This window comes from Cynoglossus semilaevis, chromosome 12, assembly GCF_000523025.1.
Source record: "Cynoglossus semilaevis isolate Cse_v1.0 chromosome 12, Cse_v1.0, whole genome shotgun sequence".
NCBI classification, from domain to species: Eukaryota; Metazoa; Chordata; class Actinopteri; order Pleuronectiformes; family Cynoglossidae; genus Cynoglossus; species Cynoglossus semilaevis.
The window spans coordinates 14,270,611-14,291,915 of record NC_024318.1 but is presented as its reverse complement, the minus strand read 5'-3'; the positions used below and the strand labels follow the sequence as shown (position 1 = coordinate 14,291,915).

Genomic DNA, 21,305 nt, shown 5'->3' with positions numbered 1-21,305 from the left:
AGAGCGACAGCTACAGACCTGTCATCGACGCTGTTCACGAACAGTCCCGTCTGCTGCCACCTGAGAAGGCGAACTCTGAGGACGTAAGTCCAGACAGACGCATAAAACACAGCTTCTTTTTGGATCTCAAACTAATTGTCACTAATACTGATGAACCCAAAGATCCAGAACCGACTGGCCGGCATTGAGGAGCGGTACAAGGAGGTGGTGGAACTCACGCGGCTCAGGAAGCAAGCGCTGCAGGATGCTCTCGCACTCTACAAGATGCTGAGTGAAGCCAACGCCTGTGAGGTTTGGATTGATGAGAAGGAGCAGTGGCTCAACAGCATGGAGATTCCAGAGAAGCTGGAGGACCTGGAGGTGGTGCAGCACAGGTGAGGACTACAACCGTCACCGACGTTCCTTGGTGTGACTGAGGTTTAAAATGTGGAAATGTCCGTATCCAGGTTTGAGAGTCTGGAACCAGAGATGAACAGTCAGGCCTCACGGGTTGCTGTGGTGAACCAGGTTGCCAGGCAACTGATCCACAGTGGACATCCCAGTGAGAAAGAGATCAAAGCACAGCAGGACAAACTCAACACCAGGTAATCCTTCCAGGATGATCACATCTTAAACTGGGATTATCAGCCCTTTTATCGTCCTCAGGTGATTTAGGTAGACTTCAGTGGTGAATCAGGTCTGACTTTATATGATATGTAATGTAGAGAAACTTTAAGACAATTTAAAACAATAAAACATGAACAGGTACAGACCTTATCTTTGGATTTCCAAAGCCCACGGTCATTTACATTAATGTCAAAATGTACTTACTTAAAGACAGACTTTTTCAATGCAAAGTTGAAGAGCCAGTGTCCTCGTCAGCTGACTTTGCTGTAATGGCGTTACTATCTGTTCAGATGGAGTCAGTTCAGAGACCTAGTGGACCAAAAGAAGGACAATCTAAACTCAGCTCTGGGAATCCAGAACTATCACCTGGAGTGTAACGAGACCAAATCCTGGATTAAAGAAAAGACCAAGGTAGGTGGTCTCTTCACTCTCTGATTTTCCTATTCTTTGTCATTATCCTCTTTCTCCTCCACATCTTCTCTTACTTCTTTCAATGCTATTTTTCCAGGTAATTGAGTCAACCCAAGAGCTTGGTAATGACCTGGCTGGCGTCATGGCTCTGCAGAGGAAACTGACTGGGATGGAGCGCGATCTTGCAGCTATTGAGGACAAGCTGGACGATCTGGGGAAGGAGGCTAACCGTTTAGCTTCTGAACACCCGGATCAGTCTGATGCCATCAAAGGGCGTGTGACTGAAATCAGTGGTGTCTGGGGTGAGATGAAGGTAGGAGGGGTTTCCACTCGAAATGACTGAAATGAAAATGTCTTCCGACCAGAGACACAAGTGTAATTCTGTTTACAGGACACAATGAAGAATAGAGAGGAGTCACTGGGTGAGGCCAGCAAACTGCAGCAGTTCCTACGAGACCTGGATGACTTCCAGTCATGGCTGTCACGTACACAGACCGTCATTGCCTCTGAGGACATGCCCAACACAATGGCGGAGGCTGAGAAACTTCTGGCGCAGCACGAGGGCATCAAGAATGAGATTCGTAACTACGAAGAGGACTACCAGAAGATGAGGGACATGGGCGAGATGGTAACCCAGGGCCAGACGGATGCCCAGTACATGTTCCTGCGTCAGCGGCTGCAAGCGCTGGACACCGGCTGGAATGAGCTGCACAAGATGTGGGAGAATCGCCAGAACCTTCTGTCTCAGTCACACGCCTACCAGCTGTTCCTGAGGGACACAAAGCAAGCTGAGGCTTTTCTCAACAACCAGGTGAAGACCTCCACCCTCCACAACATCCACGTAAAACTTGGACTGTTGCGATTGTAATTGACGATTGTGTGTGTATGTGTAGTTCATTTTTGTACCACATGGGGCAAAGAAGTGACCTTTTCTGAGTCAACAGCACTTTGACTTTGACTAGCAGCATCTAAAACTGACTTCATACTGATGTTGATGACGTTTGACATCATCGTCCATCTCTCCGCAGGAGTACGTCTTGGCCCACACTGAGATGCCCACCACTCTGGAGGGAGCTGAGGCTGCCATCAAGAAGCAGGAGGACTTCATGACAACCATGGACGCCAACGAAGAGAAGATCAGTGGCGTTATGGATGCCGGACGTCGACTGGTGGCTGACGGTAACATTAATGCAGACCGCATCCAGGAGAAGGTGGATTCCATCGACCAAAGGTGTGGTTTTTATGGTTTTTAAGATACTTGTGTTGATATTCCTATGAGACTGTACACTCTGAAGATGCAGATCTTTACCTTACTTATAATCACTTTACTTGAAATGAAGTAGCGGTTTTTATATGAAAGAAATCTTTTTCCAAAGAATGTTACATTAAATTATGACGTGATTTTATTGATAATATCAAGGAAAAAAAACATTCTTAAATATTCATATGTTGGTTCCACAGACACAAGAAGAACAGAGCAGCTGCCTGTGAGCTCCTGATGAGGCTGAAGGACAACAGAGACCTGCAGAAGTTCCTTCAGGATTGTCAGGAGGTAAAATCCAGACTCTTATATTTTCCCTCAGGACTATGGCTGTAGTTGTGGAGTGAAGCTAATTTTCAGATTCTGTCTCCAGCTGTCATTGTGGATCAACGAGAAGATGCTGACAGCCCAGGACATGTCCTACGACGAGGCCAGAAACCTTCACAGCAAGTGGCTGAAGCACCAGGCCTTCATGGCTGAGCTGCAGTCCAACAAGGAGTGGATGGACAAGATCAACAAAGTAAGAGTTGAATCAGACGTTCTGAGCTAGTAAGAAAAGTAAATATTTAACATAAAATGTCAATAACTGTTATAAATATCCAACTTTCAGGACGGGCAGACGCTTATGGCAGAGAAACCTGACACAGAATCCATGGTCAAAGAGAAGCTGGCATCCCTGAAGACCATGTGGGACGACTTGGAGTCCACCACGCAAACCAAGGCCAAATGTCTGTTTGACGCTAACAAGGCGGAGCTCTTCACGCAAAGCTGCGCCGACCTGGACAAGTGGCTGGGCAACCTAGAGCCGCAGCTCCACTCCGATGACTATGGCAAAGACCTGACCTCCGTCAACATTCTGCTGAAGAAGCAGCAGGTGAGGAGTTAAAGACAAGGCAGAGGTCTTGACGATAGTTAGCCTGCCGATGTCCTAGGCTCATCCTCTGCTCCTTCTTCTTCCACAGATGCTGGAGAACCAGGTAGAGGTTCGTCAGAAGGAAGTAGGGGAGCTCCAGCGTCAGTCGCAGGCACTCAGTCAGGAGGGAAAAGGCTCCGAGGAAGTGGACGGACAGAGGATCATTGTGGAGACCAAGTTCAACTCCCTGCAGGCACCGCTGCAGAAGAGAAGAGAGAACCTGATGGCCTCCAGGGAAATCCACCAGTTCAACAGGGACGTGGAGGACGAGATTGTGAGTACAGACGGGAGACGTGACGAAAAAGACTTGGGACTAGAGACACAAACTGATGAGCGATAAGATATGAAAGACATGTAGGAGGACTAGAATACAAGTACACATGAGGGAAACTGACATGAGAGACAAACACAAACAGTGGTGACGTATTAAATGCTGATCCAAGCACATTTTTTCTGCACGTACAAACAGCTGTGGGTGGAGGAGAGGATGCCTCTGGCCATGTCCACCGACCATGGACACAACCTTCAGACTGTTCAGCTGCTCATTAAGAAGAACCAGGTTTGTTCCCAATGAATAGTAAAATCAAACGTTACACTTTGCATCATTTACTCTTCAGTAAATTTTTATGTACCACCACCCCTCCACTCTCCTCCCCCCAGACCCTGCAGAAGGAGATCCAAGGTCACCAGCCCCGTTACGACGACATCTTTGAACGCAGTCATCACGTCCTGAAGAAGGACGGCCCCATGGCTGAGCAGATCGGTCAGCGTCTCTCTGACTTCAGGTCTTTGTGGGATCAAATCAAGAAGGAGACAGAGAAACGCCACGAGCGCTTGAACCAGGCCCACCAGGCCCAGCAGTACTTCTTTGATGCTGCAGAGGTGGAGGCCTGGATGAGTGAACAGGAGCTGTACATGATGTCGGAGGAGAAGGCCAAGGTGAGCCCAGAAAAGACCTGGAAACTGCTGTTATTTATACAGTTCATAGAAACATGTACTGGGTTTAATACAATTTTATTAATGTGTTGCTGCCTGTGTGTGTGTGTTTCAGGACGAGCAGAGTTCAGTTTCCATGTTGAAGAAACATCAGATCCTAGAACAGGCTGTAGAAGACTACGCTGACACCGTCCACCAACTGTCCATCACCAGCAGAGGACTGGTGTCTGACGGACATCCAGAAAGGTCAGTGAGGACTCAGTTTTGGACTGATAAAGAAACTCCTGGATGAGACGCACAGAAACCTGAAACGAGTCCAGTCCAGTTCTCATGAACTGTGACAGACCTGTTCTCATCATCTTCCCTCCTCCTTTCACTCTTTCTGCTGCAGCGAGCGAATCAGCATGCGTCAATCTCAAGTGGACAAACTCTATGCCGGTCTGAAGGACCTGTCCGAGGAACGCCGTGGGAAACTGGACGAGCGCTTCCGCCTTTTCCAGCTCAACAGAGAAGTGGACGATCTGGAGCAGTGGATTGCAGAGAGGGAGGTGGTTGCTGGGTCACACGAACTTGGCCAGGACTACGAGCATGTGACCGTGAGTGTGAACACTGTCGTCTCCTCATGACTTCAATCCATCAGTTTGAATCTTTGAAGAACAGTCAAAAAAATCTAAAAAGAAAACATTTAAATTTAGCTTTTTTAGACTTGATATAATACTGACCACCACAACAATGAGAGAAGATCTGGTTCTGATGTTTCTAACAAATTTCTTAATTTATAATTAATTAATTTCTTAATTTATACACACTTTTTCAAGTTTTTTCACGTTTATTATTATTTATTATTTATTATTATTTTACTGTAAAGTCACTTTTTATATTTATGTCTTTAAACATGTTTTTCCTCTTCAGATGCTGCAGGAACGCTTCCGAGAATTCGCCCGTGACACCGGAAACATCGGTCAGGAGCGCGTGGACGCCGTTAACCGATTGGCAGACGAGCTGATCAACGGCGGCCACACTGATGCCGCGACCATCGCCGAGTGGAAGGACGGTCTGAACGAAGCCTGGGCCGACCTGCTGGAACTGATTGACACACGCACCCAGATCCTCGCAGCTTCCTACGAGCTCCACAAGTTCTACCACGATGCCAAAGAGATTCTGAACCGCATCCTGGACAAACACAAGAAGCTTCCAGATGAACTGGGCCGTGACCAGAACACAGTGGAGACGCTGCAGAGGATGCACTCAGCCTTTGAAAACGACATCCAGGCTCTGGGAACCCAGGTACAGAAACCATTACGTAAACACACACACACACGACATGTTTTTAAAAGATGGAAAAACAGCAAATTATTTTAGAGTCAGAAATGAATTCTGCTGACTCATCGTTGTCTTGCTGCTCCTCAGGTTCGACAACTGCAGGAAGATGCTGTGCGTCTGCAGTCAGCGTACGCCGGGGACAAAGCTGATGACATTCAGAAGAGAGAAGGAGAGGTGAGTCTAATGTTGGTTCTAGTCTGAGTCAAGAATGACTGGTTTGAAAATCTGAAAGCAGAATGTTGCTGCTGCTGCTGTTGCTGCTGCAGAAAAACAGGCAGAGAAAATCAGTGACGTCAGAGTGAAGAAAATGCTGTAAATTAGAGTTTTTTTTTAATTGTAAATTTATAATGATAAACAAAATAAATTAGAGTTTTTTTTAAATTGTAAATTTATAATGATAAACAAAATAGCAGCCTCACTTTTAGATGAGCTGAGGTCTAACAGGGCATGGTCAAAATAAAATGGATGTTTGTTTGTGGACCAATATTATTATATTATTTGAAAATAAACCATGTCAACTGATATACAGCTGTGATTTTAAAATAATGGACAGAAAGCTTGGTGCAGATTATAAAAATACATTAACAACCTTTAAAAAAAATAAGAAGTTTGAAAAGAGGCATGTTCTTTACTGGGTCACATCCCTCTTAAAAAATGACACTGTTTTGGGAATGGAGGATGCTAATTTTAGCAGTAGTTTGCTAGTAGAATTAAGCTGTGTCTGATGACCCTCCATATTTTCCCTAGGTACTTCTAATAGGAGACAGGCTTTTTTTTCTTTGCAGAATAAGTGGTTAAATTAGTATTGTCATGACTATGCAGTATGTGAAAGTTAGCAAACATCGCATTAAAGCAGATCCTTTGGCGTTGTTGACAACAGTCAGAATGATCTCTTTGACATTTTTGGCATTTTGAAACACAATGTTAGTAATGACGATGTTCATTACAGTAGTATTGTGACTTTTAATAATATATTACTGCAGAGAAAAAAGACCATTCTTTGGGGATTTAATATTAATTTCTTTATTAACATGGTCACGATGCGGCATGTCCAGTTAAGAACAGAAATGTTATTCCTTATTTTTTAACTTTTGTTCCTCTTCAGTCTAAACCTTTAGAAATAAGGATATGACAGTTTCAGGTTTTCTACCTAGATATTCATATGGTCTTTGTTTGTAGCTCAGTCTGTTTGACTGCTGACCAGCGCTGACACAGACCTCAAACATCTGTCAATCCATTTCTGTTCATAAACAATTAAGAGTGAACATTCTGGTGTGGGAGTGGGCCCAGAACGGTTTGAATTTATATTGTATGAAATGTAATCTGGATTATTATTCCAGAACAGTTGATTCAAAAGCTGTTTTTGAGCTATTTTTTTATTTATTTTAGCTTTATCTTAACAAACCATTACCATTTATCCCACACTAAAACTGCTGTCATTTACTGTCGACATCTCACTCACACGACATCAAATCTGTGCATCACTTTGATCCTCTGATGTGTGGTAGACCAATACTTTTGGAATAAAGTCCTGCATGGCAAAAGAAGAGAATATGAGATTTAAATATGCTGTGGATTCTTGGCTGAACATTTGACACTCGGGCTAGTTTAAAGTTTATAGATAGCATTTTAGCCAACATAGTTTTAAGGACATTTTTTCATCCTTTTTATTCTACTGATCCTTTTGTTGACTTAAGTTATCATATAGTAGATGATATGATACAGATGACAAACAAACAGTACTGTGCTGAAGTTTTAGGCTGGTGTATATATTTACTTTTTGTCCTTTTGTCAGTATTTAAAGTATTTAAAGCAAATGCAGAAACAAATAGCTCTCTGGACTTTTAAAACAAAAAACAAAACCATTTTGGTTGTAGACTGTGGGCAGGGCCTGACAGCAGATGGTCACACTGTCAGGCTACTGGACTTCTTTCCAAGTCATGGGGAGAGATACTCCCCTGTTACAGCTTCTATGGAAAAAGCCCAAAAAAATTCACATTTTAATTTATATTCATACTTTAATAAAATAACAATGAGTGATGTTAAGAACTAGCTCCCATTTTTTTAGTTACTTTAAATACTTGAAAAAGGAAAAGGTTAACAAAGACTGTCAGATGTATACTCTCCTCTAAAACCTGTGCACAGTACTAAATGTATATAAGAAGCAGATGATACCATGACAGATATAGATATAAGCACTACTGTAAATGTACCACCTCTATGCTGTAGAGGTGTCAGTGTGAGTGTGTCTTTTTGACCATGTCCTGTTCGTCCATTTCCTCCTCTGTCCACAGAAGAGAAAGACAGAGGTGAGACTCTTTCACTACGGCTTTGCATCGCTCTTCATTTTGGCTGCAGATTTTGTGTTTAAACCTGGACTAAAATGTCCATTAACTCGACTGACATTTTAGTCTCTTTTTCATGCAGCTCAGTTATTAAGGCATAAGTTCATTTAGTAAAAAAAAAAAAGTCTCAGACCTGCTGGTTTGCAAAAACTTGTGGTGTTTTTCAGATGAAAAACCGTGCAACTCTTTATGCTCCACCTTTCCGGGCTAATAAGAAGCATAAATGAAACACTGCTGGTGGTTTGCAACCACGGGGTTGGTCTGATGAGTTGAGGTCTATAGTGTTTGATGTCTCTATACTGTACCTAAGTGTTTTTGTTTATGTTTAAGCTGAAACGCGTAGAGCATTGCTTTGAATCAGTTCAACATCAACTGAATTATCTGTCAGAGAGAAAGTTCTGTCTCAGTGTCCGTCTTGGTCTGGAAACAACTGAACAGTAAGACTTCTGACCGAAACTGTCCACACAGGGGCAGCAAAGGTTAGAAAACAGTCTGTGTGTGACCAGCAGGTGGGGACATGATTAAAACAAAAGTTCACCACAACTTTAAAGTTCAAGTTATTATTTTGATTTATGTTTATAAAAAATGGAGAAGTAAAAGAAATCAGCCACAAAGGCCAGTAAATGTTTGGTTACTGTTGTGAAAACTTTGTCATATCCCCCTGCTGGTGAAAAGGTGACGGCATTACTGCATTTGCACATGTGACTTTTTGTTTCTGTTCATGAAGTTCGTTTAGTCACTTGTTTATTTCCCCTTTGCTTTCTTGCCCACACACATGTGCGCCAACTCATAAGCACACATACTCTTCATAAATAAGTTTAAGTTACTATAAAATAAATAAGTTCATAAATAAGTTTAAGTTACTATAAAAATATTTAATGTTTACCTAGTTTTTTTGAAAGAGGAAGCATTAGGAAGCATTGATTTGACTGCTCAACTGGCTCATCCACTGACGATCAATTTACCGATTGATTGATCAGTCCTGACCAATTTGTATATCTCACTTCTGCCCTCAGGTCTTGGACGCCTGGAAGAAGCTCCTTGAGGCTGTGGAAGGTCGACGCGTGAAGCTGCTTGACACTGGAGACAAGTTCCGCTTCTTCAGTCTGGTCCGAGACCTGATGCTGTGGATGGAAGATGTGATCCGTCTTATCGAGGCTCAGGAGAAACCCAGGTGGGATTATTCACTAATGCTAAATCAGATTGATCATTTAGACTAGAATAATTAACAACCTGAAACATCTCCAGTCCAAGTGGGACTCAGAGTTTATGTTTTATTTTCACTGCTCTGCTGTAATACATCTTTAAAAATGTTTCATTATTATACAGTTCAAAGCTTTTCTTTTGTTGTTGGCTGAAAGAATGAGAACGTCCTCACAGCAGTCATCAGATATTTATAGTTTTCTCAGTGATGTTTCTTCCATCTAAATTTTTCAGATTATCTGAAGTGATCTGATTGTATGTTTCCTGCAGAGATGTGTCATCTGTGGAACTTCTCATGAACAACCACCAGGGGATTAAAGCAGAGATTGACGCTCGGAACGACAGCTTCAGCACCTGCATTGAGCTCGGGAAAACACTGCTGTCTAGGAAGCACTACGCTGCTGACGAGGTGAACAGAATTTGTTTTTCCCTTAACCCTCCTTTCTTAAATGTTTTATTAGTAGAGATATTCAAAAACCTTAGATCTTGTTATTCCCTTTTTCTTCATGTGTAATTTAAAAGTACGGTGTCAGGTTTGTTAGAAACTCATCTCTAGATTTCAGATAAACTTTTTCATTTATGTTCTTAAAGTCAGTGTTTCCCAAACTCCCAAACTTTTGTGCTTTACATTTCTATGGTTGAAAATGAAATGGATGACAATTTATTTCCTTTTTAACTCAATTTTTATCACAGATTAAAGAAAAGTTGCTACAGTTGACGGACAAGAGGAAAGAGATGATTGACAAGTGGGAGGACAGATGGGAGTGGCTTAGACTGGGTAAGACGCTGACTTTTTGCAGGCCACACCCTCTCACTTCCTCTAAGCTGAACGTGTATCTGTGTGTGTGTGTGTGTTCCAACAGTCCTGGAGGTGCATCAGTTCTCAAGGGATGCAGGTGTGGCCGAGTCATGGTTGCTGGGTCAGGAACCGTACCTGTCCAGCAGAGAGATCGGTCAGAATGTAGATGAGGTGGAGAAGCTCATCAAACGCCATGAAGCTTTTGAAAAATCTGCTGCCACCTGGGAGGAACGCTTCTCTGCACTGGAGCGGCTGACCACGGTCTGATTCTGTCATTATCGTAAGCTGCCGGAGCAAAGTTTTATCTATTTTTTTAATGTTTGGGTTTGTTTTTTCTTTTGCAGATGGAATTACTGGAAGTGAGAAAAAGGCAAGAGGAAGAAGAGAAGAACAGACAGGCCCTGTCCGCTGAGGCTCTGCCTGCTGACGCTGCTGCACAGCAGAGGTGTGTGTGTGTTAGTGTGTGTCAAACTGCTTTAGACTGCTTGATTTATTTCACAGTTGCGAAAAAGCTTTAGCTGGTCTTGAGCAAAGCCGATATGGAAAATCACATAGCCATATATAGAGAGAAACCACGTCACGGTCACTTTCAGTTCCCCATCTACATGTTTTGACCCGTGGGAAGAACCTTAGAAACCGTACACACAGAAGGGAAACATGCAAACTAGTGACCTTCTTACCATAAGGCAGGAGCAATATCCACAGTGACCTGCTGAGGTTCAAATAGTTTAGTTTGGTTTTATGAAAGGAAATAAACCAAAGACAGATTAATCCTGGTTTACACGAAAATAAAATGACACCGGCCGTTTTGAATTTAAATATGTTTCTTTTCTATTGAAGCTGTGAGTTTTTAATTTTGTAAATAATCAAGTTTGAAACACGGGTCAACCAGACGTTTTCACAGCGTGTGATGCCGACAGTTAAAATCTGAGGTAAAATAAAACAAATTATTATTATTATTAATTGATTAGTGGATTGTCTAGGCACGTTCAAACCCTAACCTCTGACCTTGTTATCCACAGATAAAACTACGTTGATGTTCTTCAGTGTTTCACTCCAACATCTTAGCAGTAATAAATCTCTTTGTTTTTGTATATTCAGGGATGGTGGTCCAGAGACGGGTCTTCAGACTGAACAGGAGTCAACTCGGGTTAGTTTCCGCTCCCCAGCATACCAGAGTTTTAGCAGCAGTCTGCAGAACCGCAAAACCAACACAAGCTAATACACACACTGACAACATGTCAGTGACACACACACACACACATCGTTAACTTGAAAAGAGATACAAATTACCTGACCACTGCAACCCATTACTGAAACATACAAACACACACACACACACACACACACACACACCGATATGTAGTCTTTGACCTTTCACCTCCTGCCTCTCTAGGATTAACATGTGTATTTCCCTTTCCTTCCTATGATTAACTTTAACTTAGTTTTCCATGTGTTTAAATGAGGTCACGTATGTTCACTCGTGTCTCCTGTTTCACTGGTTGATTTTAACTTTAATTCTTCAAACAAAAGTTAGGACTTCTTCATTATTACTATTTATATGTTTTTTTCGTTCAGTTTTATTTAATATGTTCACACTCGTGTGGTGGATTTTGGGTATAACATGTTTATGAAACACAAACTATATCACCTGATAGGAAAAAAAAAACTGTTTTCATCCACCAGACTTTAATCTTAATCATCATCCATGATGTTTATGAGGAGACATTTTACAAATTGTACCTTTTAAAATTAAAACGTCACTTGTTGCTTTTTGTTCTGAAACCCAAAAATATTTAAATTTCTGAAACATTATATTTCCGGTTAAATAAAATTTGATGACATACAAACACATAAATGCACATACACACACAGCTACAGTACAACCATATAAACGCACACACACACCCACTTTTTTCTTTTTATTTCTGTATTCTCGTTTGTTTCTGTTTTCTTTACTCCTTCTGGTTTTTCCCTCTTTCTTTCTCTCCCCGTAGCTACTTTACTTTCAGCTTCTCATCTTTGTGATTGTTTATCTTATTTTTTACCAACTGAACAGTTGACGAAAGTCAACAAGACAGGACTTCAACAAAGTTTCAAATTTATTGAAAGATAATGTATTGAGAGTCTTTTTTATATAAATTATTGTATCATCAGCATATTGACACACCCTTAAAAACATGAATCACAAACAGTAAATCATAATTAATATTGATAGAGAGTAAATAAAGTTATTGATTTAGTTTTATGATATTCAGAAAAAATAGTTCTTCAATATTTAGCTCCTTTCTTTCCTCCCTGTCAAACAGTAGTTTCAGTTGATCATTAATTTTTCACATTCTTCATCCACATGTTATTGTCAAATCGTGTGTTTGTCTGTGTGTGTTGTTTGTGTGTTACATTGTCATCACCCTCTGTTTATGATTTTTTTCACTAACAAATGTCCCATTATAATAAACTCTGTCGAACTTGTTACCGCTTCATTTGTTCATTAACATGTTTAGTTTTTAATTCATTCACGTGACCACCGGATGTTTTGTTCTTTTGTTGTTTACGTGTTGCATGCTGACATCATCAGTAGTTTTTCCATTCATTTTTACCCTTGTTTTCTTCTTCTGTTAGTATATTTTTGTGCAACTTTTTATTTTATTTTAAAGGTATAGAACGTAATATTATTATTATTAATAGCATGGTTATAAATAACAAAAGGTTACATTTTGCAAGCATCTGAAATACATTAAATAAATTAATAACAAATATTTATTCTTCAACTTAAATAATATTATTAAGACTAGCATTGATTACCAAGTTTTGTCAGTCAGCGTTAGAATAAAAAAACACATTAAGAGTTTGTGTTTGTTGTATTTTCTATACATTTTTTAATTTAAATTTAAAAATCAGATCATGATAAATGACCTGAAACCTGTGAAACTGAGGCAGGGAGTTCAAAGGTCAAAATTGTAGCCATCTCAGCCAGATACTCTGGATTCAGTTCATTCAAGATTCATCAATCCAAACATTTTTTTTATAAACATTTTTTCAGTTTTCCATCTGTGTGTCTAGCGTCCAGATTGTAGAGCTGGTGTGCTGTTTTTTTCCCTCTGGGTCTCTCATACAGTACCGTGATTTTCTGGAGTAAATAGTTTTTTAGGGTTAAGCCCAGGTCAAGAGTCCAGGATAGGTGTAGGTCTTCTAGGCATTGATTTTCCACGACTCGGTCCAGGTCCCTTAGGTCTTCAGTCAATGTTTCCAGGAGTAGGCTTTAGGTCTCCTAGGTCTTCAGTTTGGAGGACTCAGTCCAGGTCTTTCAGGTCATCTGGTAAACGTTCCAGGACTAAGGTCTGAGGACTGAGTTGAGCAACCCCCCCCCCCCAACTGGTCTCCACCTTGAAGATTTCAGTACGATGGTAAAACATCTGCGTGCAACTTATTGGTTTTTGCTGTGGAAGATTAAAATCTCTGGCCCATTTGGCTTCTCCTTACAGTAATGACACAGTGATGATGTCAAACAACTTCCTTCTCAGTTGCTTGACTTTTACTTCCTCTTCCTGGTTCTACTTGTTCTTTTTCGTTTTCTTCTGCTGTGGTTGTTTTTGTGCACGATCAGAGTTTGGGCTTTTTAACAAACGCAGTCAGTGGATGTGTCGCTACGATCAACGCTTAGCTCTTTCTGCAATAACTTCCCCTAATGGCCTACTAAAAATAGGTGTTTGATTAAATGTGCCTGGATTGATCAAGTTCTCAAAATCTTTTGAGCTTTAGTTACGAATAAAATGTGATTTTTGGCAAGTTGTTTTGCTTCTTCTTGTTAACATAAAAAAATGAATTTTAGCCACTTAAAAAATACATACCAGCCTTTTTAAATGTTACATTAGGATTCTCAACTTCATGTTTTTGTATCGTTTTTTTTTTGTGTCGTCTTTGTCCGTTTTATTTGTGTGTGAGAAGCTCTGCTCCTTTGCATGCTGAAGCTCCGAAGCATTACTGATTATTGAATATTGATTATACGTGTCATTTCCTGTTCTGACGATGCCACTTTTTCCGCAGGCGGAAGGAGATAAAGCTGTGAATGGGACGTCGCAGCCAAGCCCCTCTGGGTCTCCCTCTGCATCCCGAAAGGGTAAAGTGAGTCAGGCGGCAACGCTTCCTGTCAAAAGTGCAGAAGCTCCAGCGTCTCAACTCGAGGGCATCCTGCAGCGCAAGCATGAGTGGGAAGGTCATAACAAGAAGGCTTCAAGCAGGTGGGTGGTTATTCTTAATTATTCCACACTTCAACATTCCTCATATTCAGTTGTTGTTTTGATGATGGCGCCCCCAAGTGGCAAACAGTGATGCCAGCTCTGTGATCCTACAGGTCCTGGAACAGTGTGTACTGTGTGATCAATCAGCATGAACTGGGATTCTACAAAGACCAGAAAAGTGCAGCACAGGGAATTCCTTTCCATGGAGAGATTCCAGTCAGCCTTAAAAATGCCACCTGCCAGGTGGCGCTGGAGTACAAGAAGAAGAAACACGTCTTCAAACTCAAGTGAGTCAAAGAGATTGTTGATGTCAGACTGATGATGTCATTATTATTTTATGCTAATTTTTTAAAGGTTCCATGAGAAACACACCTGTGGTCTGAGTACTACACATTTGTTTTGTGTCTTGTTCAAAGTTTTAAACATTATTTTGTAACTTTAGTTTTAGTAATTAGAATTCAGTGTTATAAAATTAAACAAATCATTTAAATCAGATTCAAAACTGACATTTTTTTTATTGAATTCTCAGGATCAGTGATGGCAACGAGTATCTGTTCCAGGCCAAAGACGACGTGAGTTCATTTCAATCATTAAATTGTTATTCATCAATTTTAACATAAACTTAATTTTTAAAAATACAGCAAAGGTAGTAAGATTGAATGACCTGAACTAGATATCATTTTTAAAAATTAAACCATGTATTAATATGTAATCTTCTCCTGCTGCCTCCTTTCCTTCTCCTCTATCTTCCACTCTTTTTCTCCTCACCCAGGAGGACATGAACTCCTGGATTTCTGTCATCTCTGCTGCCGTAGCAACTGAAAAGTCCGAGGCCGCACCGTTCAGTCAGAGCATGGCTGCGTCTGCACGTGCTCAGACGCTGCCGACCTCCGTCTCTGTCACCTCTGCGACGTCAGAGTCCAGTCCAGGAAAGAAAGAAAAAGAAAAAGAGAAAAGATTCAGTTTGTTCAAGAAGAAGTAAAAAAAAACACTCACTTGTATCTCCTCCTGTCTTTTCTCCTCTCCTTCCCTGTTATTCACTCCTCCTTTTGTTTTTACTGCTTCTCTTCTCCTCCCTTCCTTTTGTATCTTTCTTCTTCCTTGCCTCTCTTCATATTCCTTCCATCATTCCCGTCTTTCTTCTTGAGTTTCCCTTTGTCTCTCCATCCATAGTTCTTCTTCCCTCATCCCTCCTTTCTTCCTTTCATTCCTTCTTTATTTTTGTCCTTCTCTCCTCCTGCTCCTGTCTGAGCTCCTTTTCCAAAATTGATTTAAAAAATGACTTTTCCTTCCAACCCTACCTGAGCCTCCTCCTCTTTACCTTCATCTTCATCTTCTCTGCCCCCTCTTTTCTCCTCTTCTCCTCTCTCTCCACTTGGTGCCTGCAGCGTCGTCATAGATTAAGCTTCCCCACCTCTCAATTTTTTCTCAATTAAAGAAGAACAGAAGGAAGCATAAACTCAAAACAGTGCTTTTGAAGGAAAAGAAATAATAAATAAATAAATAATCAAAGCTTCAGGCAGCTGCTGACATACAAACAACAAGATGGTGTAGACCACTTTACTTAACATCACACTATTGTTATTAATATATTGTTATTATTAATGTTATTATTAATCTCTCCATGTCTTTTATGTTCCATTCACTTCAGTTTTCATAACCTGACTTTATGTTTTCTGACTTTTTTCTCAACGCTGCTTCCTGCTGGTTGTCTTTTCATTCCTTTTTGTAGTTCAGTTGGTGTTTGGCTCCGCCTTCAGTTTTTTGCGAGGCCTTGTCTTTGCAAGATGACGTGTATCCCTCTGTGCTGGGGAAAAATTTGTGACCGGGACGGAGCCTCGATCCCAAATACTCCACAGCTATGAAAGCTACACCGGGTGCTCTGAACAGGAAATTAAAAAAAAAAAACAAATGAGTGAAAGCTGTCATCTTAAAACCAAATAACCTGTTGAATTAAGACTGGCTTAATCTTGGGTTAAACTCTCTGGATAATCTGGGATTAACTGGGAGCGCGGCTTCGCCCTTGTCCTCAAGTATGTGTATAACTTGTGTATAACAAACTGTTTAAATGAACATGTGTTTAATTTCAGCTGTTGTTGCCATAAATGTAAGCTAACAACCTAATAAGCTTCTTTAAAGTCAATATTTGTTAAACGAAAAAAAAAGTAACTTCAGTTCCCATCTGAAAGTGAGCGTGGCCTTGTGGTCATGTTTTCTTTCCTACTCGTTTATGATACGTCTTTCATTTTCAGTTTTGTTGTTCTGTTTTATGAGAAACAGGTTTATTTAGTTCCAGGACATATAAGTGAAATGCTGTTCTTTAATTACAAAAAAAGATAAATGTTGCAAATACCTTGTCAGCTTGAGCTCCTCCCACTCCCTGTTTTACCTAAGTTTTTCCGATTTTTCACATCAGCGGCCTAACAATGAAATGTGACAAAAGTCACTACATTTGTTCAAAGGTTCTTCAATGACATCATTTAAAGAATAACTTCAAAAACATTGACAGTATTAAACCAGTGGGATGTAAGTTAATATTAACAACAAACAAAGACTGTGTTTAATATGTCAACTTCATCAGTTCAGATACAAGACAATCGATAAAAGAACAGGTCAAACGCACGTATTCTTGGGTCACTGTAATGTGAGCGCCCTCCTGCGGCGGAAGGCGCTCAGACACAAAAGACTGTCTATAAATGTAATCTATTCCCTGAGTGAACAGGAAAGCAGGCCTACACCTGGGTCCACAGAGAGAATCAGTGATGTTGGTCTCAGTGACACAGGAGCCCGTGGTCTACCTCTGCCTTCTGTGGTTACTTTTTTAACCAACGCTACATCTAAACAAAAGATTTAAAACTCTGTTGTTTAGAAAAAAAAGGGCATATTCAATATCAGCAGTGGATCAACGACGCCTGTGTGCTGGGATATTAATATTAACTGATTATAGTGTACTGTAAGTGGAGAGACTGGCTTACAAAGCTTGTGAGTCTCAGCCTGGTTCGAACAGCAGATGGCGCTCACGGTACTGACCTGAGCTTCAAATGGTGCCGTTACTGGACCTTTGTGACTATTTTAGTCACCAGATGGTGGCGTTAATAAGTCATTGAGTCAGTGGCTGGAGCTCCAAGCTTCATGTTGATGATGTAATCGTCACGCCAGGTCAAAATGTCACTGTAACCATGGTAACAATAAATTCAGGAGATGCCACAGTGGGGCGGGGTTTGTGGGTGGAGTCAGATCTGCATCATCGTTATCTGTTAGACAAAAATTAAAAATATAACAATAAAACGCTTTTAAAGGAAAATGGGTCGTTATTTTTTAATTATTTTTAATTAAACTTATTTTTTATCTTACAAATAGTGTTTAAACAGGTCTGTTATTGAAATGAAAAACAATTTTGCTTCTTAATTTGAAATTCAAAGATAGGTTTGTGACTAGAGTGACCACCTGTCCCACTTTACGTTGTACTGCACAGCAACTTTAGCCTTTGTCCCGCGTCACTCGACTCATTCGACATTACTTAACTGAAAATAAACGATTTTATGTACCTGTATGTCTATGGGCACGACTATCAGTGCAGTCCATAGCAAAGACTGTGTGGATAAGGTGGTACCTGACAGACTGAGTGGTCTGTCAATCAAATTGCTGACTTGCAGCAATCACACACACCTTAGCGTCTGAAACTGTAGAGCGCGCAGTTGTTTTGATGCTGTGAAGGTTTTCTGTTAACTTATACCCAATAAAGATAAAGGCATTATAAGAGCTAGCTTATGTTTCATTTATTCAAATGAAAAAGGGGCCCACTCCGGTCCTGCATGTATATATACATATATATATACAGTATATGTAGCTGAAATGACTATTAACTAAAAAACTATTTAAAATTATCTTGTGTTTAAATGATTATGTTTTGTAGATGTTCACCAATGATCTTTTCTGTTACAGTCGTCAAAGCACTATCTTTCTCTTAAAGAAAAAGTTCTAATAGACTAAACTCAAAAAAAAAAAGAATGTGAATGTCAGCGGTCAACTGTAGGGGGCGCGCTGATACTGGAACGTTTGTATCACGGAAATAGAAATACGCTGTACAGTCTTTATTTCCGGTTGTGGATCCGACGCATGAAACACTAGTGTTAGCGGTGGGCACGATGGCTACGGTGGCTACATGTGATTGATTTAAAAGGTGGGGTTTTGAAAACAATTGTCGATTGTATTTTTTTGAAATGGTAGTCGTTCGGTCGAGATCATTTGTGCAATGTACGCTAGCATATGTGTTTGAGGCCTGAAGTATTAGGCTTGTGGACACAGCAGCTTGGACCCTGACAGCAAGAGGTAAATGAGACCAACACAGCTTTTGATTGTTCCAGAAATAGTTACATCGAGGGCAACTGGACAAAGTAGGTTTTATTGAAGACGTTTCACTTCTCCTGACCCTCTTGGGATTTTGGGATTAAATGAGAACCTACACAGACAGCTTTTGATTGTGCCTTGTTTGGTATTGTCTTAACAGATGTAATGGAGGAGAAGACTTGAGAACACAGCAGCTTGGACTCTGCCAGGAAGAGTGAAGGAGCAACTTTATTTGAAGCAGATCACTTGTTTGCTGGACTTGTGAGTATTTTACTGAAACTTTTTGGCAACAGGGTCACTTTTTTTGCAACAGATGTGTAGTGTAGTGTAGCGCAAACCAATAGTTTGCGGAGGGAAGCCATGATTTCATTAAAGCCTTTTAATATTTATCTTCAACAATGTCTCCCCACACAGGTGGCCAACGTGTGGTACTTGGTACCTACAACGGACACACGGGAGCTGTGCGGTGCGTCGGCTGTGACTGTATCTTTTGATGTTATTTAGCTCGGTATTCTGCTGTGTCTTCACCGGGGATGTCACAAGTTGATATCACTAATAATAGTGATGTGAGGACCCTAACATTTCCTGAGTAACGTCAGAAAATATAACCACAGTGAAGGTGAACTCAAACAATAAACGCAATAAACAAGGGAAGACCGGCGTACTGCAACAATGTTGACATTGTAGGTTATTAAAGGTTGTAGGTCATTAAAGGTTATTTTATCATAAAGTAATGGCACAGTGTTGTGAAACCAATAAAAATATAATAATTGTAATATTGTGATGAATTGTCTGACAGTTACTGTACAAAGTAAATGTGCAGTCATGCCACAGTTGACAATTACTGCCACGATACATGTTGGGTTCCCTAACTGGCTCTTCTCAGGGGACACCAAAAATGACTTGACAGGATCAGCCGACAAAAGCTGTTGACTGTGGGACTGCGAGACCGATGGGTAAAACGAAAATGCATGTGATAGATAGAAGTTTCTGAATCCCTCGGGAGTTCCAGCAGCAGTACACCACCAAAACAATAAAAAAAAAAAGGTGCAAATACAAACATGAGTAGCAGCACAGAAATCTGCACACAACCTCCAAAAACCTGCAAAAAATATTTTATCTGAATATTTCAAAAATCCATGTTTTTTTTTCCATATTTTTATGGAAAACATCCATAAAAATAAAAAGTCCCCGAATTGCCTTTAAATCCAGGTTTATGCCCTAAAACATGCTGCCAAGTAAATATTTTGTGTTTATAAGTCCAAAAAGTATTTTATATGAATATTTCAAAAATCACCCATCATCACCGCCTTACCATCGTGAAAAAGTGCAAAAAGTGATTGATAGATAGATATATAGAAGTTTCTGAATCCCTCAGGAGTTTCTGCAGCAGTACAGCACCAAAACAACAATAAAAAATAGGTACAAATACAAACATCAGTAGCAGCACACTGTGTACTGCAACAATGTTATGACAATAAAGGCTATTTTATCATGCAATGGCACAGTGTTGTGAAGAATGAATATGGGAAATCTGCACAGTGGATGTTAGTAGAAGAAGAAAAGTAGCTAATTATTGGTATGATGTGTATGTATAGTAAAAAATATTGTGATTAATTGTCTGACATTTACTGTACCAAGTAAATGTGTAGTCATGCCACAGTTGACAATTGGATGTTATGTGAACAAGTATGTAAAATAAATATATATGAAATATAAGCACAGTGTAAATAGTTGAGTAGTGAATTAATTAAATTAAATAAACAGTTAGCTATATAGGTAGTTCCAACAGACATATTAGTGTAGAGTGTTTTATATTTTGGTGTTTTAATTTTTGCTCTGTGTCCTTTCTTTAGTGTCTGACGTCAGAACACGTGGGTTTGATTTCAGCGGCGGCAACATCATGTTTTCCACAGACAAGCAGATGGGCTCTCAGTGTTTCATGAACTTGTTCAACCTGAGGGATCCACAGATTGGTAGGTAATCGTCACGTGCAACATAAACAAATTAATACCGTAAAAGAAACAAGATTCCTGATTACTGCTAAGGAAATAATGAATCGCAGACAGCATCTTTAAATGCAGGTTTATGTCCTAAAACATGCTGCCAAGTGGATATTTTGTGTTTAAAAGCCCAAAAAGTATTTTATATGAATATTTCAAAAATCACCCAAAACATGCCTTACTATAGCCTTACCATCGTGAAAAAATCCATAAAAATAAAAAGTGATTGATAGATAGATATATAGAAGTTTCTGAATCCCTCAGGAGTTTCTGCAGCAGTACAGCACCAAAACAACAATAAAAAATAGGTACAAATACAAACATCAGTAGCAGCACACTGTGAATGAATATGGGAAATCTGCACAGTGGATGTTAGTAGAAGAAGAAAAGTAGCTAATTATTGGTATGATGTGTATGTATAGTAAAGTATACCACATTATACCTATGAGATGTGTGTATATGTAAGAACTAGTATAATTGTAAGGATGTTATGTGAACAAGTATATAAAATAAATATATATGAAATATAAGCACAGTGTAAATAGTTGAGTAGTGAAATAATGAAATTAAATAAACAGTTAGCTATATAGGCAGTTCCAACAGACATATTAGTGTAGAGTGTTTTATATTTTGGTGTTTTAATTTTTGCTCTGTGTCCTTTCTTTAGTGTCTGACGTCAGAACACGTAGGTTTGATTTCAGCGGCGGCAACATCATGTTTTCCACAGACAAGCAGATGGGCTCTCAGTGTTTCATGAACTTGTTCAACCTGAGGGATCCACAGATTGGTAGGTAATCGTCACGTGCAACATAAACAAATTAATACCGTAAAAGAAACAAGATTCCTGATTACTGCTAAGGAAATAATGAATCGCAGACAGCATCTTTAAATGCAGGTTTATGTCCTAAAACATG

General features: G+C 40.0%; 1 protein-coding gene and 1 long non-coding RNA gene across 3 annotated transcripts in view; both read left to right on the top strand.

Annotated features, from left to right (window-relative positions):
- Positions 1-17,342, top strand: part of LOC103387669 (spectrin beta chain, non-erythrocytic 1-like) — a 37,831-nt gene extending 20,489 nt beyond the window's left edge. For both annotated transcript variants that reach the window (XM_017037254.2, XM_025060763.1), the window contains exons 18-44: positions 5-83; positions 163-374; positions 447-584; positions 897-1,017; positions 1,115-1,330; positions 1,409-1,828; positions 2,046-2,248; positions 2,479-2,569; positions 2,652-2,798; positions 2,889-3,152; positions 3,241-3,465; positions 3,661-3,750; positions 3,852-4,130; positions 4,243-4,373; positions 4,519-4,723; positions 5,040-5,414; positions 5,538-5,624; positions 8,812-8,969; positions 9,269-9,407; positions 9,692-9,776; positions 9,862-10,058; positions 10,142-10,242; positions 10,899-10,947; positions 13,845-14,038; positions 14,152-14,325; positions 14,568-14,610; positions 14,811-17,342. In XM_017037254.2, the coding sequence (XP_016892743.1) occupies positions 5-83; positions 163-374; positions 447-584; positions 897-1,017; positions 1,115-1,330; positions 1,409-1,828; positions 2,046-2,248; positions 2,479-2,569; positions 2,652-2,798; positions 2,889-3,152; positions 3,241-3,465; positions 3,661-3,750; positions 3,852-4,130; positions 4,243-4,373; positions 4,519-4,723; positions 5,040-5,414; positions 5,538-5,624; positions 8,812-8,969; positions 9,269-9,407; positions 9,692-9,776; positions 9,862-10,058; positions 10,142-10,242; positions 10,899-10,947; positions 13,845-14,038; positions 14,152-14,325; positions 14,568-14,610; positions 14,811-15,020 (4,633 nt within the window). In that variant the 3' untranslated portion in view covers positions 15,021-17,342. The remainder of the gene's footprint in view (positions 1-4; positions 84-162; positions 375-446; positions 585-896; positions 1,018-1,114; positions 1,331-1,408; positions 1,829-2,045; positions 2,249-2,478; positions 2,570-2,651; positions 2,799-2,888; positions 3,153-3,240; positions 3,466-3,660; positions 3,751-3,851; positions 4,131-4,242; positions 4,374-4,518; positions 4,724-5,039; positions 5,415-5,537; positions 5,625-8,811; positions 8,970-9,268; positions 9,408-9,691; positions 9,777-9,861; positions 10,059-10,141; positions 10,243-10,898; positions 10,948-13,844; positions 14,039-14,151; positions 14,326-14,567; positions 14,611-14,810) is intronic.
- Positions 17,343-18,590: 1,248 nt separating this feature from the next.
- LOC107989325 (uncharacterized) lies at positions 18,591-21,299 on the top strand. Its single transcript, XR_003051297.1, has 4 exons — positions 18,591-18,649; positions 18,803-18,871; positions 19,275-19,344; positions 21,059-21,299. It is a non-coding gene; the product is annotated as an uncharacterized LOC107989325 (long non-coding RNA).
- The last annotated feature ends 6 nt before the right edge of the window (positions 21,300-21,305 follow it).